Source organism: Gallinula chloropus, assembly GCF_964237585.1.
Source record: "Gallinula chloropus genome assembly, chromosome: 2".
Lineage (NCBI taxonomy): Eukaryota > Metazoa > Chordata > Aves > Gruiformes > Rallidae > Gallinula > Gallinula chloropus.
The window spans coordinates 156,329,810-156,347,941 of NC_140086.1; the positions used below are offsets into that span (position 1 = coordinate 156,329,810).

The following is an 18,132-nucleotide window of genomic DNA, read 5'->3' on the forward strand; positions in this document are numbered from 1 at the left end:
TGTTTCCCTCACGCTGCCAGATACTATCTTCATCAACAGTCTTAATGGTGTGGCAAATAATTTGATGGTTTTGTTGCATTAGCAGATACCATGTAAGAACTGTCTGGTACAAATCATCGTGGTTTGACTAGGATTAAATTTGGTAAATGAAAAGAACGTTAAATCTATCACCTTCTGCACCATCTTGCTCTCTGTTCGAGTCATGTGGAGATAATAGTTCATCAGTCTCTAAGATTCATTTTGTGTTTGCAGAAATTCTAATCAAAATGTATGTCAGTGTGACAAATTTGTGTATCATGTCTGTTCTCATTGCACTTTTAGTCTTTGGGACTTCTAGGTTGATGACATCCTACTCGTCAGACCTTGGTGTTAAAAAAGCACTTTCCAAATATTGAACAATTCTTTAAATTTTTACGTTACCTAAGGAATCAGAATTCTTGGCTCTTAAGGAAAGTTAGGAGATAGTGTTCTGAAAGGGTTAAAAGAATATGATAAAGGCAACATACATAATGTAAGAAATAACATTTGGAAGCTTTTAGAATGTCTTGGGGGGCGGGGGGAGAGGGGGTTTACCACCATATGCAAGCATGTATGAAAAGAATTTTTCTTAATACTTTGTACTGTCATAAAAACTAAATTCCTTTTCTCAGCTTGTCATGCAGTTTGAAGAGGCGTGGGTTCTTAGGCAGCCCAACATGAATTCAGGTTTTCTGTTGGGGAAGTTTATTTATCCTTTTTTGTGTTCCACTGAGAGCTTTAGGTATTCTTCTGGGCAGTTTGTATTCTGCTCCACATGAGAACCAGCATCATGATACTGGTAAAGAAATCAGTTAACTACCAGAGAATGCGTTGAGGGAAACATGAAGGCTGCAAAAGCCCAACTGTAAATGCCTGTAGCAGAATAGATATGCACAAGATGTCATCAGGCAAATCCTCAGTGGGCAAAGAGGGTCTGAAATGGTTTAGCTTTCAGATTGCCCACAGAAATTGTGTGCTGGTGTGGGGTTTTGTAGGTTTTTTAAATTACTATTTTTTGCTGTAAACATTCAGAGTTTGGGTTGTGTTTGTTTTTAATGAAATTTGTGCATTACCAAATTGAGTTATGGATAGGAGCAGAAACCTCTAAATAGATTTGGTTGCCAAAGACCTTGTGTTTTTGTCTGATTGAGCTCAATTTATGTTATCTTAAAAACTGCATGTGTGGTTTTTTGTTAGTATTTATAGGTGTGTCAGTTCAGAGTAAACCAGGTCATGAGTGCTTGTTCTCAGGGTGTCACCAGGGAGGAATTTTGCCTTCTCAAAGGCATGTTAATTTTATGGGTCTGAGGTCTGGCTCTTTCTATTTAGAGCAACACATGATGTTGCTGTGTTGCTTTGTGTCAGGACTTAGGTTAAGCGATCCAAACGTTACCTTGCGGCTCGGTGAGTTCTTAGAGGGCAGAGAAATAAAAATGTTATGGAGAATAGGATCAGGGTGTCTACTGACTAAAGAGATTGTGGCTTCCATACTTGGTGAAGCTGCCACTGGCTCCACAGCGGGTCTCTTCTGTTGCACAAAGGCACTGTCATTGCAGAGCTCCTAGCTTGTTCAGAACTGTACAAGTGTAAAATAGATACTTTGATAAAGAGCCTGATTAATCCATGGACCCCAAGGACAAGCCAAAAGGAGCTGGTTCCCACAGATGGCAATATTTTCCTCTTTCTCCTAGAAGAGTATATTAATATGTAGCTGACATTATTGGAGTGTTCTGTTCCTGTTTACAAAGATAAATCAGTCCATTATAGTGGGTTTATAGAACTTAATAGGAAAAAAAATTCTCTGGATCCTGAGCATATTGCTTCTCAGGTTTGTAAGACACTTCACTGGAGTCACAGGAATCCATGTAGAGGAGTGGTTTCTGATTTGGATTTGCTTTCATTAAATTCAATGTATTGTGCTGGGCAGTAGGATGAATGATTATCCCTTTCTTCAAAATCTGTTAATACAATTGCTCATAAAATATATTTGAATAATTTCTCAGCTTTGCTATTGAATACAAAGTTATGCATAATCTGAGGTGAATTCCTGCATTGAATCTTAGTAGTTTGCATTTGTGATAGGCTTCAGTGATGTGTCTGGAGCAGCACTACATCACTCCCCATCTCGCAAACCAGGAAGACAATATTCTGCTTAAAAAGGCTTCATGAGGCCCTTCCAGGGCTGCACTATCAATGGTGGTGTCATCACCACCACTCTTCCCCCCCACTAGCATTTCTGTAGGCATCACCGCTTTGGTTAGGAGCAACAGGAGAAAATCCATCTTCTAAACAAAAGGGAAGCTGTGTGTCAATCAATAGGTACAGTTACACTGATAGGAATTGCTTTTACTGGTACAAGCTTATTCTGATTTGGAGAGTGTCTTTTTGCCTGTGTCAGCATAAGAACTCCTGTCAGTGAGGTGCGCTTCTACTAGCAGTGTTTCCTAGGGTAGAACATTATCTTTAGCTACAGGTAAGGTTTAAATCTGCGTCCAGCCCAGGGAGAGGATCCTCTATCTGCCAGGCTTAGTGTCCAAGGGCTTTGGTCCATGGGCTCTTTCTGTTACCCTACTTGGTAATGGAGCCGTATTGATTTCACATGAATCCAGAATGTGGTTTTTGGTTGATCAGAGATGCTAGTAGCTGACAGTGTGATACAGATGTTACAGTGCTGTCTCAGAGTTGTGTCTGTGGTGTCTCCTCCATGGCATGTGCGGGTTTTCCACCCTTGCCTGCAAACTGGTAATTTATGCTGGGGATGGGACCTGGCCAGTCATCTTCAGATTTCTATTTTCTGAAGTAGTAGCCTTAACAGAAATCACCATGTAAGAATATTGATGACTGATCTGACATGTATCTAGTTTGAAGTACCCATTTGCCTTGTGAAGCTGAAATAATACAGTAAGCTTGAAACAGTAGAGGGTTGCTATCGTTAATGTTATTCTACAGACCATTCTCAACTCTTTACAGACCAGTCTTACCATGCTACGTGTGTTTTAAAGCCCTTCACTTATTGTAAAGAGTTGAGAACAGTCTGTAGAATAGTATTAATGATAACAACCCTCTACTGTCTCAGTTTTATTGTAAATATTATTTTAGAATGTGCTCCATGGAAAGTACTGAGATGAGAGGTATTTAATTTTCATCATGAAGACATTGGTGAGCACTGAGCTCACAACAGATTTCTAGATGTTTTAAGAGATTGTTCTAAAATGACACTGAAAAATGCAAAGCCCCTTGATGGGTTTGGATGTCAGCTCTTTCTTAGGTATTCCAGCCCTTTTGCTGTCTTCAGTTCCACGGTACCAGAAAGGTTCTTTTCAAAGATGAGTTTTCATTACAGTTGTTGAGTGTGGGGTTTTCACGAAGGGAGCTATATTTTGAACAGATTAAATTTTGTTCACAACTCTAAAAGACATTAAGTATTGAAATGCAAATCCCAGGTTGTGTGTTTGTGATTGTGGCAGGTTTCATAAAGCATTAAGCAGCCAGACGCAGCCAGTGGTAATTTCAGGAGATCTCCTGACCCTCGCTGACATTGGGTTTGCTTTTGTCACGGTTTCCTTGCAGCTGTGGTGTTCAGTTTGGAGGACTCAAGAATAGGATGGAGAATTAGGACTTCCTGTTTCTGTCCCAGTACATAATTATTGCCATGGTTCTGATGTAAATGAACTGAATAGAACTTTCTCTTCAGCGTTCTATGGTAATAGGCATTAATTAAAAGCCAAAATATAATTAATGCATCTCTTTGATGTAATTCATTTGTTCATAGTATTGTGGAAATGTGTGTTTTTAATTAAGTTTATCTGACCAAGAATTCAAATGTTTCTGATCTACAATAAAACTTGGATTAAATTTCCAATTTAATTCTTAACAATATGGTTCATGAATCACATACAATTCATTTTGTTTTGCAAGACCGACTATTTCATATTCAGATTTAATATTCTATTAGCTTTTTTAATCTCTTGAATATACTTAATCACTAGAGAAGAGCATCATCTGAAGAGGAAAATAATTTTCTACATCCAAAATAAGAGCAGGTAGTTTTAGTTGTTGATTAAGTATTTTCAGCACGTTTGAGATGTTGGAGTTTGACCCTTAGCAGGTTGTTTCCCATATAAATTGATGCAAAGATTGTTTCTATGATACACAGGTTTTCTTTGCGTTGCTATACATATTTTTTTAATTGCAGTATTATAAGGACAGTTACTTACTATGCATTAGGAATTTCAGAAATATGGGGGAACTGTAGGAGTTTTAATTTTGTCTTGCTAAAATGGGATGTTCTTTGATAGTAAAAGTGCGGCTGGCACAGTGAAGCCCATTGCCACAAACCTGCTGATGTAGCTGTTAACTGGTGTGAGAGCGCTAAGTAAAACCACAATTTGTCAACGGAGAACTGATGAGTAAACTACAGTGCCCTTAATGTAACAAGGTTAGACTTGCGATTTCTGCCTGGTGGAAGTTGTGGGCTCAAGGAGTGGGATTCACCATACTGCAGATACCTGCAGTGTCCTGTAGTCCTCAGGATTCCTTTTAGAGTTGCTGGAGAGAAGTGGGAGAGGGTAATTAGGATAACAACTTCCTTTCACAGTTACTGCTCTCTACAACTACCTGAATGGAGGTTGTGGTGAGCTGGGGTCAGCCTCTTCTCACAGATAATTAGTGATAGGACAAGAGGGAATGACTATGAGTTGTGCCAGGAGAGGCTCAGGTTAGAAATGAGGAGAAATTTCTTCTTAGAAAGAGTGGTTGGGCATTGGAACGGGTTGCCCAGGGAGGTGGTGAAGTCACCGTCCCTCGGTCTGTCTAAGGAAAGGTTGGATGAGGTACTTAGGGACATGGTTAAGTTAGTAATATGGGTGGTAGGGGGACGGTTGGGCTAGATGATCTTGGAGTTCTTTTCCAACCTGAATGATTCTGTGATTCTATAAGCTGGCACCTTCCATCCCCTGTGGTGAGTTGCCATCTGCAAGTACCTGTTTCCCTTTGCTGATGGTGCAGCGGGCGCGGGGGCATTCAGGACAGGTGGAGAGGGACATGTGTTTCAGAGGAGTCACCCAAGGTTGTCTTAAGGTTACTGTATCAAATCTCTGTGGAAGGTGGCTTGCTTGCTTTCTGCCTGTTTCTGACATGGAAGCACCTTGGCAGAGGAAGGACAATGATGGGAGTTTGAAAACAGGGAGGTGATGTTCTGGCCACCAAGCAGTTGAGAGGTTGTGTGTCTCAGTATCCCCTGGTGTGGGCAAAGCTGAGAAGTACTGGGTGGTTCAGTTCAGTTAGTTTGTTTCAAAGTGCTCTCTTGTCCCCATTCCCTTGCCATGCAGGCATAGCTAAACTAGAGATTTACACTGAATGCCACCATGTCCGTGCCGGGTTGTACTACATGGACGATGTTGGCAATTTTAAAATGCAACTTTTATGTGTAATTAGGCTTTTAGACTGGTGACAGACTTTTTCTTTTGGATCTGCTGTGCTGGACTAACCATGGAGGTAGCTGAGCAGCCGTAGGGTACTGCCTCCTCGGCTCAGCAATCAGGCAGCATCATATGAGCTTCTCCTCATCTGCTTGAGGGTAAGCGAGCTGTTGGCTCATACCTTCATCAGCAGATTGAGCTAACCGGGCTGTGCCTTACATGGATTGGGGAAGGTCTTGCCTGTGATCCTTCTGATCTGAAATCCATTGAGGAGTAGCCCTATTTCCAGTCAGCACAGCTGTTAGCAAAATACCTATTTACAGACGGAAATGAATGGGTGAGTTGTCGCTTCCAAAGAAGCTGTTTCCCACGCATTCCTGATGGAGAATACCTCATTTCAGAAAACCCAAAGGCATCTCAATTTTTCAGTGCTTATTATTATATAGACCAGAACTCAAAGGTGTAAATGTGTTTTGGCTTGCCTGTGTGAGCAGTTACACGAATAGTTGGGACTATTACTGTGTGTGAGGTTATTCCATTTCCGTGCCATCCTACCGCTGAATGTCATTCTTGAGAAGGTAAACCTGTACTTTTCTTCTGGTTTACTTCTCATCTTTGTATATGTTATTTCTTACTTGCACAAACTTAGAATTGGGAAAACGTATTATCCCATTAATACTCTAATCTGAAAATTTAGAATGAAGTTATTTATTAAGCCATTGATGGCTGTCTCCTGCAGTATTTACTCGGGGTTCAAGGAAGTCTCCCACAGATAATCATGTGCCTGAGAAACTTAAACAAGAAAAATCAATGCTGATCTTCGTCTTTTCTTTCTTGTTTTGCCATATTGCTTGTGACAGAGTTACACAGTATCTAACTGTGATGGGAACTATATAAATAAGGGTAATAATGAGTTTATAAGTTTGTAGGTACACCATATGGATGTATATTATTACATGTGTATAATAACATATTAAAATTTGATACCACAGCGTAATGTAAAAACTTAGTAGTGATGGTTTATAATGGTTTGTTTATGGCAAACTTTCAGAAAGAGATGCTTTTGCTAATTACCATGACTATTTTTCTTTCCTTTTTTTCAGTAGCTTATTTATATTGCTTTTGTTTCACACGCCTCTCAAACTAGTTGTTGCTGTGATTGTCAGTAGTTTAGACTCAGAAGTCGATTAAGGCCATCTGTTCTTCCAAAATGTGATTTGACATGTAAGAGGGATGTTATCATCTCAAACTAATGTTGTCTTCATTTGGTGCAATAAAATTTAGGGATATAATTTGTTGTTGTTAACGATTGCTTTCGATTTGTATTATGCTTTGTTTATAAAACTCATTTTGTTGTACTTAACCATCAGTTGGAGGTTAATACTTGCTTCAGTGTGTGTTCCAGTGAGAACCCCAAGATTTCCCACCATCCTCTCACTCAGTGAACTAATTGACTACATAAGTTAACATAGAAATGCCTATGCCTGCATGTGCTTTGCTTTTCAGATTTTTTTTTGTTGCTTGCTTTTTGCTTTTCTTTTTTTTTTTTTTTTGCTTTGCTTTTTTTTATGTTGCGGAGTTTTATACATCTATTTTCTCACCTACCGTATCCTAGGGGGCTTGGAGTACCAATAATACAGTCAGCCCACCTTCCTGGTCCCCAGACATTTCAGAAGGTCGGGACATTTTTAAATCCAGACAGCTTCCTGGCAGTGCCATTTGGAGCATCAAAGTGGTAAATAATTTGAATTTATTTTCATGTATCCATTGCTATCTTTCTGCTGTAGAGACTAGTGATGAGATTCTGTACCTTGGAACTGAATTAGTCTTCCATTCTGTTACTGTTTAAGGCCTTTAAAAATAGCTGGAACTCTGGAGCTATCAGGTTACAAAATGTTTGCTTTCCAGAGTGTACAGTACGATGGCATTGCCCTGATTTTCAGTGACAAAGAATAGCTTGTATTCCCAATTTTTTGTGTGTGTTTATTACTTCACTTTCTGTGGTTGGCTTTATGTAGCTGTCAAACTAAATTACCCGAAAAGGAAAATGTCCTTAAGACTGGCAGTAAGGTAAGCCAGGCACAGAAAGGAGCGGAGATCTGAAGGGTGCGGTGAATTTGTTGCTGTGGAGAAATCTTGCAGGGTGGATTCAAAGTGACATCGGTTTTGGCTTATGGGGGGAATAAATAACAACTTTCCTACCTGATGATAGGGACCAAAGCTTGTATCCACAGCAACATTTACCATTAAAAACACCTGAAGAAACTAAATGAAATTATTATTTTTAAATAAAGGCAACAAGCTACATGGTAGAACCCTGACAAATAGCTGTAGCTTCCCAAGGATTTGTTTTCATCTCACTTTTAACTCTCATGCTAATTTTATTTTAATTTGACATTAGCTTAGCTTTTGCTGCTTCAAGCATTAATTTTCAGCTTAATATTCAGCATTAACAACGATACCAGTACGTGCTTATTCCTGTTACTATTTGTGTGAAAATAACACTACTGATACCTGGTCTGAAACAGACAAGATAGGAAACATGCCAGAAGAGTTTACATCTTAGATTTAAATACTAATTGATGTTTGTATGTCCTGTGCGTGCATATGTATTAACTCCATATATATGTAAGGACAACATTTCATCTTTCACTTAAGTACATATAAATACTTCAGCCATCAGGAGCATCCTTCCTTTCTCTTCCTAAAACAGCTGTGTGACATTACCTCATTGTAGAAAAGTAAAGCAGTTTAATTTATGCTAATAAAATTTTAACATTGGATCCTTGGATTCTCCCTTCAGTCATGAGGATAAATTTCTATAGCTTCTTTAAAACAGGAGTTGGCATATTTGTAAAACACTGTTGGTAATACTAAGTCCACAGTGCTGCTTTCCAACCAGGGAAATCCCGAATCCGTCAGTAGAGACTGTTCATGTCTGTTGGTGACACCATCCCCAAGGAGCTTTGCGGTTCTGTCAACATTGTTTTATTGAGTAAATGTTTTGCTTTGGTATTAAAAGTAGTTTACAGCAAACATTTGGATACAGACACCGAATCTAGATATTCTGTGGGGGGAGTTGGATGGTGTTAGAAGCCAAGATTATTCTCAAATTTGAAATGCAATAAATAACCTCATTGCTCACTTCCTAGTGGGGAAGATGCTTATTTGAGTATATACCATAATTATCCTCATTTATACAGCTCAGAGACTCTGAAATATGTTGTAAAGGTATCTGACATACCAACCAGAACCCACAGACATTGTTGATACATTCTATTTCTCCATGGAAAAATACTACTAAGGATTAGGGATCCTCTTGGTGTTTAGCTCATTTGGAAAAAAAATAAATATGAAATTCAAACTAAATCACAGTATTAATATCAAGTGTTTATTATTAAAAACACACTTGCTTTTCCACGGTTAATTGTAGTTTAATGTACTGTGAATACTCCACAGCACAGAACAGTGCAACTATGTCTGCATCTAAAATAAGGAAGGGGGAAAAGCAGCTGTCTAAAAATAAGTGGATATTTTGTAAGAAAAAGTCTTATTATGGGAAGTGTTGACCTGAGCTCCGTTGATAAAATCAATATCAAAAGCACTCTCACTGTCTGCTGGATTAAGAGAATTTGGTGGAGCCAGGTCCTGCTTCGCTTTGAGAGCAGAATTGTGTCCTAATAAATTCCAGTCCTTGCTTGATTATTCATAGTGTAAGAAAAGTCTCTATGATTGCAAATCATGAAGTGCCCAGACCCCGTTCAGACTCTTTAAAAAGAAAAATTAATCATAGAACTGAGGATATTTATTTTGGATACTTTGCAACTGTGGAAAAAATATCCATTTCCATATTTCCAGTTATTCCTGAGCAGAAAATAAATGTTACTGGGTTTGGCTGCTTTCTTACTGGTGATAAAGGTGATCATATTATGTCGTGTAAGTAGTTCAAGGTATTGCACAGTGATGTATACAGAGATTTAATTACTATGGCCTAGTGTGCTCATATTCACTTGAAATCATAGGGTGGTTCTTTACTTATGTCTTTCCCTGGATGCATTGAACAAGTTTAAATTCTGTATAACAAAAGGACTTCGGGTTGCATTTAAATTGTTATCTTACATTGAATAGGGCCGTGGATCAGGATTCCCAGGGAAGCGGAGGCCACGTGGTGCAGGTCTCTCAGGAAGAGGTGGCAGAGGTAGATCAAAACTGAAAAATGGCGTTGGGACTGTAGTCATTCCAGGGGTAAGAACACTTATTCTTAAGCCTTATTGCAGTCTGTTTATGTCACATAATTTTATTCAGCTATAAATCTTAACATAAATTACTGTGTAAAACCAAGAGCACTGAAACACAGAGGTATTTGGTATGGCCTGGCTATTACTAAGTGTTTGTGATGAAGAACTGGGGCTCTGTGTAGCTTAATGGACCTGAAGCAATTTGATGCTGCTCTTACTACTTAAAGGGACAACTGTTGGGAGTCTTAGAGTACTTCCATTTCCTTGGGTGTAAAACACGCTGGGTAAAGCCAGCACTCACTGAAAGAACACAAAAAAGGAGAGCAACACTTGTGTGTAAGAAGGTAACAGCAGCCATAGCAGATCAGACCAGAGGTTCTTCTGCCCAGTGAACCAAAACTGAATGCTGGAGGAACGGTGCAGAAATGAAGGAGGCCTAGAGAAGGAGATATGTCAACAATTTGTGGCTCAGGGATCTGCTGAACATGAGGTGGCATCTTTGTCTTGGGCAGCCTGTGATGGAGCTTTCTTTCAGAAATTTCATAGAATCATGGAATAGTTAGGGTTGGAAGGGACCTTAAAGGTCATCAATCCCCGTGTCTACTCACTTTCAAAAACTTTTTGAAACCATGCTAACCTTTTTTAATTCTACTGCTCACCAGCTTGGTGTTTTAACTTGCTGCCTATTGGTTTTCATTGCCTGCTCCTTAGGGCTCTTACAGAAGAGGCAGTGCAAAGCTGTTTTCTGTTCATCTCCTGCATCCCTGACAGTGAGTTTCTATAGATCTCCACGATTTCTTACCCTTTCCTTTCAATCTTTCCTTGCTAGTCTGGAGAATCCCAGTATTTTGAGTTGTTCCTTGTATGGAAGCTATTCCATATTTTTTATTATCTTTGTCAGTTGTTTTGTCATGTTCATTTCTTATCTAATTGGACTTTTCATCTGCCTTTTTATAGCCCAGTGCTCAGCTTTATGAATTTCTTGTGCAGTTGTCATTCCTTTTTTTTATTCCTCTGAATATCTTCATATTTTTGGCAAGCTTTGTTACCTTGCTCCTCACTTGATTTTTCAGATTGCACACAAGTGTGTTAAACATCACTGCCTGTGAGCAGACATGCCTCTCAGATTGCCACTGACCGTTCTCCCACATCAAAACCTGATATTTATTCTATTCTTCGTTTCATGTCTTGTGTCAACATAGGGACTGTTCCTCTGATTCTGCATCAGTTCACCTTTTTTAAGGAGTGCTGGTGAAGGGCTTTGCCAAAACAATTTGGTAGCAAAGTAAATTGTCAGTAGGATTTCCCTGTCCCAAGGCTTCCTGACTCCTTCAGAGTCCTCTCATAGATCCTGATTTACCATAATTAAAACTTCCTTAAGTCTTTAACGAAACATAATATGCACTGATGTGGCAGCAAATTCTCTGTTACAATCAAACATCAGATATTCTGTAGGATGTCCCACAGCTTCCCCCACCCTGAAACATCTGAGGAAATGGTTGTTATATTGGCCATATCCCATTCCTCCAGCGCTGAAGCGATTCTCACTGCAATTCATAGTTAAACTATTTCATACTTGAAGTACTTTTGAAACTCTGCAGTCCTGGTCTGCTCCTCATAAAAAGAAGGATTTTGATATGAAAAACTGCAAAAAAAATGGTTTGTTTTTTTTTTTTTTTCCTGCTATGGACTTGGCTTCTTAAAACATTCCTTTTAAAGTTTGATTGTCATTCAGCCCTGCAGATTTTGAGAGGCACCCTGTCCCTCATGCTCAGAAAAGGGCTTACTCATTTTTATGTCTTTATGAAGTAATTCCTCAGACTCTCTTTGGAGCTAGTTTTTTGTGTTCTTTCATACAATCTGTCTGAGTTTATACAATATTGGACTACTTTTTGCTAACTTTATAACAACCCTCTCTGCGAAGAAGTTTTTCCGAATACCCAATCTAAATATCCTTGGCGTAACTTAATGCCATTTCCTCTTGTCCTATCACTTGTCACTAGGGACAAAGGTCAGCCCCCACCTCTCCGCACCCTCCTTTCAGGTAATTGTAGGGAGCAGTTAGATCTTCCATCAACCTCCTCTGGACTAAACAACCTCATTTCCCTCAGCTGCTCCTCATAACATTTCTTCTCCAGTCGCCTCGCTAGTCTTGTCGTCCTACTCTGGACACACTCCAGCACCTCAGTGTCTTTTCTGTAGCGAGGGCCTCAAAACTGAATGCAGTGATAATATCTATCATTGTTACTTTTTAAAGCTTTGGATGGTAAAAATTCATAAGCAAGTATGTCATTTTAAACATATAGGATGAATTCTACTCAGGCTAGTTAGGCATTCAAGTCATTCGCCTAATTGTTTAGTGCTTGGTTTCAGAAAGACCTAGAGCTGCTGGAGCATGTCCAGAGGAAGACCACAGAAATTGTCAGAGGGATGGAGCACCTCTCCTGTGAAGGTGGACTGAGAGAATTGGGCTTGTTCAGCTTGTGGAAGAGAAGGCTTCAAGAGATCTTAGAGCAGTATACAGGAAAGATGGGTGTATAAGAAAGATAGGGCCTGTAGTGATAGGACAAGGACTAGTGGTGTTAAACTAAAAGAGTATAGATTTAGATTAGATATTTGGAAGAAATTCTTCACTCTTAAGGAGGTGAAACACCGGAACAGGTTGTCTAGAGAGGTTCTGGATGGCCCATTCCTGGAAACATTCAAGGGCAGGCTGGATGGGGCTTTGGGCAACTTGATCTGGTTGAAGATGTCCTTGCCCATGGCAGAGGGTTGACGTAGATGACCTTTAGAGGTCCTTTCCAACCCAAACTACTGTGTTATTCTGTTAGAATGTAGAAGTGTGTACTTCAGGGGAAGCTGGATTTCATACAGTGGGCATATTCCAAGTTCTACAGCAGAGGTGTGGCTGTCTTGTGATGGAGTAGCTGAAGGTAGCAGTAGCAAGAGATCAACCTTTTGCCAGGTAAATGGTTGAATTGGGAGTACCTTCACCCCCTTTGCACAAACTGATTCTTACTCAGCATGGGATTACAGCCAGTGGACAATTAGACCAATTTGGAGATATCTTTGGTATATCTCGGGAATGGATAAGGTGGTAGCTACAGGCTAACCCAAGCTGGGTCCAGCTGGCATTAAGCAAGTGTCAAAATTGCAATGATTCAGTCCTTCAGATTCTGCTGGTTTGTATATGCAAGCAATTCCAAGAACTTAGTGGAACCTGTGGAAATAATATGCTAGGGAAAAGCTCTCCCTGAGCATATCAAGAGGTGTTCTGGGTGTTTTTTTCTTAATTAGTTAAGTTACAGCTGCAGTGCTTTCAACCATACAGTAATTAAAACGCATTAACAACATACTCCCTTTTTAGCTGTTTCTCGGTAAACAGATTTTGAGCAACAGTGTATCAGAAGGATTTCTGTAGCTGTTGTAATGGTATTTACATTGGTCTCTAGAGTGATGTTTGGATTTGTAAAATACTTAAATTATTATTTAAACAGAACTTATCTGTGTAAGACTTAAAATGTATTTAAAGTAATCCACATTTATAAAATTAAAACAGCTGGTAAAACAAAGATACATTTCTCTATCGTGCATTTGTTCTTTTAAATAGAACTTATCTTCCAGACTTCCATGGCTGCTGCTGATTCAGAGAGTAAATAGTTAGGCCTGTAAATTTATATTCATGGATAGCAAATTCTCCATAGCAAGATTTACAAGTAAGTCAGAACAGAGTTCCAGTCCTTTTTTTCCCCCCCTTATTTTTCTTCCTGGGAAGCTATGTGTACTTCCATACCCTTAATTGATAAAGGGCAGGTCAGAGTAACGATCTCTTGATGGAGAGGAGGATGACTGCCTGCAGTAAGAGCTTGCAGACTGAAACCGAAACAGCCATGTGGAGTTCAGTGCCAGATAGATAAGCCTCCTAAGGAAACTGCTTGTGGAGGAAATCTTAACTGTTGGAACTTTGAACTCTTGCTTACTCCTTTAACACACTTGGAACATGAGCAAGAACACATTTTAGGCAATATGGGACAACCGCATTTCTGCAGTTGCTCTTTGAATGAATACTCAAAAGTATGTTGCTGCAATTAAGATTTTGATCAGAAGTACTTCAGTGTTTATACATAGGGAATAGACTAGACTGATCACAGTACAACAATTTCTGCTTAGTGATTTTATTTTTCCTTAGGCTACCTCTATCCTTCCATTTCTGTTTTAAAGCATGATGGGGTAAAGGGGAACAAAGGAGAGGAAGAGAATGCACCTCTAAAACTGAAATAGTGGTGATGCTTGTACTGATGTGAAAATGTGAAAGAATATAGTAATTTCTGATGAAGGTAGCTATATAAAAGTTCATACTGTAGGAATAAATATCTGCAAAGCTTGTATGCTCTGGTACCATTAAATATTAACTAACATTAGAAAATAACTTTCGTGTTGTCTCATCTCTTGGAAAATGTGATGTGCTTGTTATTTATGTGGTGTGGATTTTTTAATAGGTCACAACTATGGATATTTCATCTAACAAAGATGAAGAAGAAAACTCGATGCATAATACAGTTGTCCTCTTCTCTAACAGTGATAAGTTCACTCTCCATCAGGTGAGGATAATAGTTACTGTGTTCTCATTTTGTTTCTCTGCTTCTAATTAGGAAAGAAGTAAATGAATGTCCTTGTTAGGAGTTCAATCCAACTAGCTTGCTATATAATTTTACAGTTACATGTTTTTGGAATTTAGTGCCTGGCATGTGTTGAAAAGCTGCTGGTTTCTCTCGTTTCAGGATATGTGTGTAGTTTGTGGGAGTTTTGGCCAAGGTGCTGAGGGCAGGTTGCTCGCCTGTTCTCAATGCGGTCAGTGTTACCATCCCTACTGTGTCAGTATTAAGGTGAGTGGGTTTGTTACATTAAAAAAAAATATGTACTTGATTACACTTTTTTCTTACTGTATTATAATAGCATCATGCTGCCTTTGGTTTTGTGGTAATTAGGGGAGTCATTAGCTTGTTAGATATTTATCAGCTAATGTGACCATTATTTGTATGCGACTCGTGAAAGACTTTAATTAAATGTCATTTTATAGTATGTATTGCCTCCAGAGAAATTAACCTTTTTGTGATTTCACAACTATAAATAGCACTGATTATCCAGTGGTTGGTTAAAATAACAGTGTGAGATGTAAGCTTAAAACCTAAATACAAGCAGAATTAAACCCCAAAAAATTACACTGCATCTTCATTTACTAGGGGTATAAGGTTTAGTTGATTCAATTTGTCTGTTGGCTGTCAGAATTGACAGCAGTTGGAGTGGTTAATTAATACATTTTACATTCATTAGTCTAGGAGAGAATGTGTGAAAATCAAATTTGAATGGTATGAGATGACTTAGCAAGCACATAATAAGCTGTTGAGTGCAATGTATCCACCACACACTTCGTTATATGTGCATCTCTCTAAGAGTTGGATCCTTAAAATATGTCACCAAACTTTATCTTGAATGTACTTTACTCAATGCCATACACATATTTCATGCAATTATAATTAAGTTTTGCATTTATGTACTACTCTTATATATAAATTACAATAAATGAGTTGTTTGCTTCAGATGATTAAAAGCCCAGTGCTGGTTATTGCAGATAGTTTAGAAAAGATCCAGGAGTTGTAGTAACCCAAGTCCTGGCTTCACTACATCGCTGGAAAAAAAAGCAGCTGTGTGGTGTTCTTCCCTGGAGAACCAGCTACTCCTGTGAGGAGTGAACTGTCCTATCCACAGTGTATATTCTCTGGTCTGTTATTTTCTGGAGCAGTATCAACTATCAGTAATGACAGCGCCTTTCTGTTTAATCCATTCCCGTTTATTGAAGCCTCAGAAAATCTAATTGCTAAACAGCTCCTTGGGCTGTGGATAGTAGTGTGCACAGAAGAGCATCCTGTGCTCCACTAGCCAGACTTCAATTCATACAGCACTTGCACTTCATAGAGCAGTTTTGAAATAATTCTCACCTTGCCATTTGCAGATTACAAAAGTGGTGCTTAGCAAAGGCTGGAGGTGCCTGGAGTGCACGGTGTGTGAAGCCTGTGGGAAAGCCACAGATCCAGGAAGACTGCTTCTCTGCGATGACTGCGACATCAGCTACCACACGTACTGCTTGGACCCACCCCTGCAGACGGTTCCGAAGGGAGGCTGGAAGTGCAAATGGTGGGTTTGGTTCTGGGGTCAGAAATCCTGTCTGCTGGCCTCTTGTTTCTTTTTGTCACTTGGTATTTGCAATGGCAGTCGAACTGTAATAATGTTTTGATTGGTTTTGTCAGGTGTATTAATCAAAGGAAAAAGTACTTTTTAATTGCTTCATTCAATTATCAGTTTAGTAGGGAAACTTTACCTGCTCTTAGCTCGGTTTCTTCATGCCAAAACCCAAGTAAATAGACATGAACAATTTTTTTTTTCTGTTGAAACTCATGGACAAAACAAAAATGCAATTTATGTTCATTGGAATGTTCATTCCAACGTTCAGTTGGAAAAATGAATGGCTGCTTCACCAAATTGTTCTTGAAATAAAACCTTCTGAAAACCATTTGTGTTATTTTGTTGAATCACGAGTACAACAGACCTCTCACACGGCTAAATCTCCGTATCCCAAAGTGAATGGCAACTGGAAGCAGGAACTCCTTTGACCAGTTGAGCTGTTACAAACAGCCAGCTGCCTGTTTCTGCAGATTGAAGGGAATTCTGATGTAGGAACTTTCTTTAAAAAACATAAAAATGTTGGTAATGTTCAAAATATGAAGTGTACAATTTTCATTGAATTAAAACATTGCTTGACATGAAATGAGTTCCCCAACCTCCCCAGTGGTTAGTGATCTCAAACATCATAGAGGGGGGTGTGAAGCCTCAAAATAATCTTCCTGTGAACTGAATAGATCATTTTGTCTGTTCTGCAGGTGTGTTTGGTGCAGACACTGTGGAGCAACTTCTCCAGGTTTAAGATGTGAATGGCAAAATAATTACACACAGTGTGCTCCCTGTGCGAGTTTGTCTACCTGCCCGATCTGCTATCGCCCTTACAGAGATGAAGAGCTTATAATTCAGTGTAGACAATGTGACCGGTAAGGATTTCTAATATTTTACAGGTTTTTCCCACTTAAGGCCTATTTTAATTTTTCCCCCCTCATGTAAAATTGTAAAGGGAATGGTCTTGTGGTAAAGAGCACTGGATTGAGTCTCAGATGTCTCTTACTAGTTCTTTCCTGGTTGTACCACAGACTTAACTATATGACTGTGGGCAAATTAATTAATCACTCAATCACTCTGTGCCTCATTTCCCCCCCCCCTGAAAAAAGGAAATTATTTTACCTTATAAGATGAGGCTAAATCTGGATGACATTATATGAACTAAGTAGTTAAAATTACTGCACTTTAGGGAGAAAATTATAATACTAAGACATTTTCTTCCGGGACCTTGTTTTATGGAGATTTCCTTCCTGGGAAGGGAAGTAGATGCTCTGATATACAGTATTTAACACACACCTCTAGGAGAATGCTTTATACAGAAAACTTGATTCATCATTTCTCCCTTAAAGTTTTAAACTAACCAAGTATTTCACATTTACTTGGGCCATATGCTGGTATTTGGGTCTCCTAAAACACCACATATTTCCTTTAAATTGTATTTTTTCCCCCACTTAATTTCTAGATGGATGCATGCAATCTGTCAGAACTTAAACACAGAGGAGGAAGTGGAAAACATAGCTGATATGGGTTTTGACTGTTCCATTTGTAGGCCATACATACCACCAACAAACGGTAAGAAGACACTTGAAACCAATGGCAGGATTGCGCACTGCAGTAAATAGGTTTGGGAATGTGTTATGGTTCTTTTCTCTGGTGGAGATTCGGCTCATGACAGAAGCAAGATTTTTCATGTCTATTTTTAAGGGCTCTCAGAAGTGTCCTCGGCTCTTTCACACCCTTTCCTTGGCTGCAAGGCCAAGGAAAACCTAGCAGGGGGAATTCGGGATAGATTTACTGAAGATGATTTGGGTAAATTACTAAAAGCATTTGGTATTGGAAAGGTTGTCAGGTGGAAGGAAGAAAACCCAGTTCTCTAAAGTTACTAACTGCAGAAGAACCTGAAAATAAATTCCAAGTAGAAAGATTTTCCAGATTTCTATACTTTGAGGCTGAAGCAGCAGTAGCTGTAACAACAGGCCATATAAGCTACTCCTTCAGCTCTCCCCCAATTCAGGATGAGTGTTTCTCCCCCCATGTTTTTGCAACAATTCACCGTACTTCTCATACTTGGGAATCACCACTTTCTTATTAGCTAAAATGTATAGTTCTTTGGGATGAGCTTTGCTCTTTCCCACACATGTTACCACTTTCCCCATCAGTGAGCATTATTACAGGGCTCTGTAGCAGTGGCACTTCAGGAGCTGAGGTTACTGTGGTTTTCCCTTTTA

The 18,132-nt window shown here is 39.2% G+C and overlaps 1 protein-coding gene across 1 annotated transcript in view; it reads left to right on the forward strand.

Moving 5' to 3' along the window:
* KMT2C (lysine methyltransferase 2C) overlaps positions 1-18,132 on the forward strand; it is a 195,976-nt gene that overhangs the window by 115,888 nt on the left and 61,956 nt on the right. Inside the window, exons 14-20 of the mRNA XM_084279900.1 lie at positions 7,054-7,173; positions 9,567-9,683; positions 14,176-14,277; positions 14,458-14,562; positions 15,690-15,871; positions 16,615-16,779; positions 17,367-17,476. Coding sequence (XP_084136026.1) covers positions 7,054-7,173; positions 9,567-9,683; positions 14,176-14,277; positions 14,458-14,562; positions 15,690-15,871; positions 16,615-16,779; positions 17,367-17,476 — 901 coding nt within the window. The remainder of the gene's footprint in view (positions 1-7,053; positions 7,174-9,566; positions 9,684-14,175; positions 14,278-14,457; positions 14,563-15,689; positions 15,872-16,614; positions 16,780-17,366; positions 17,477-18,132) is intronic.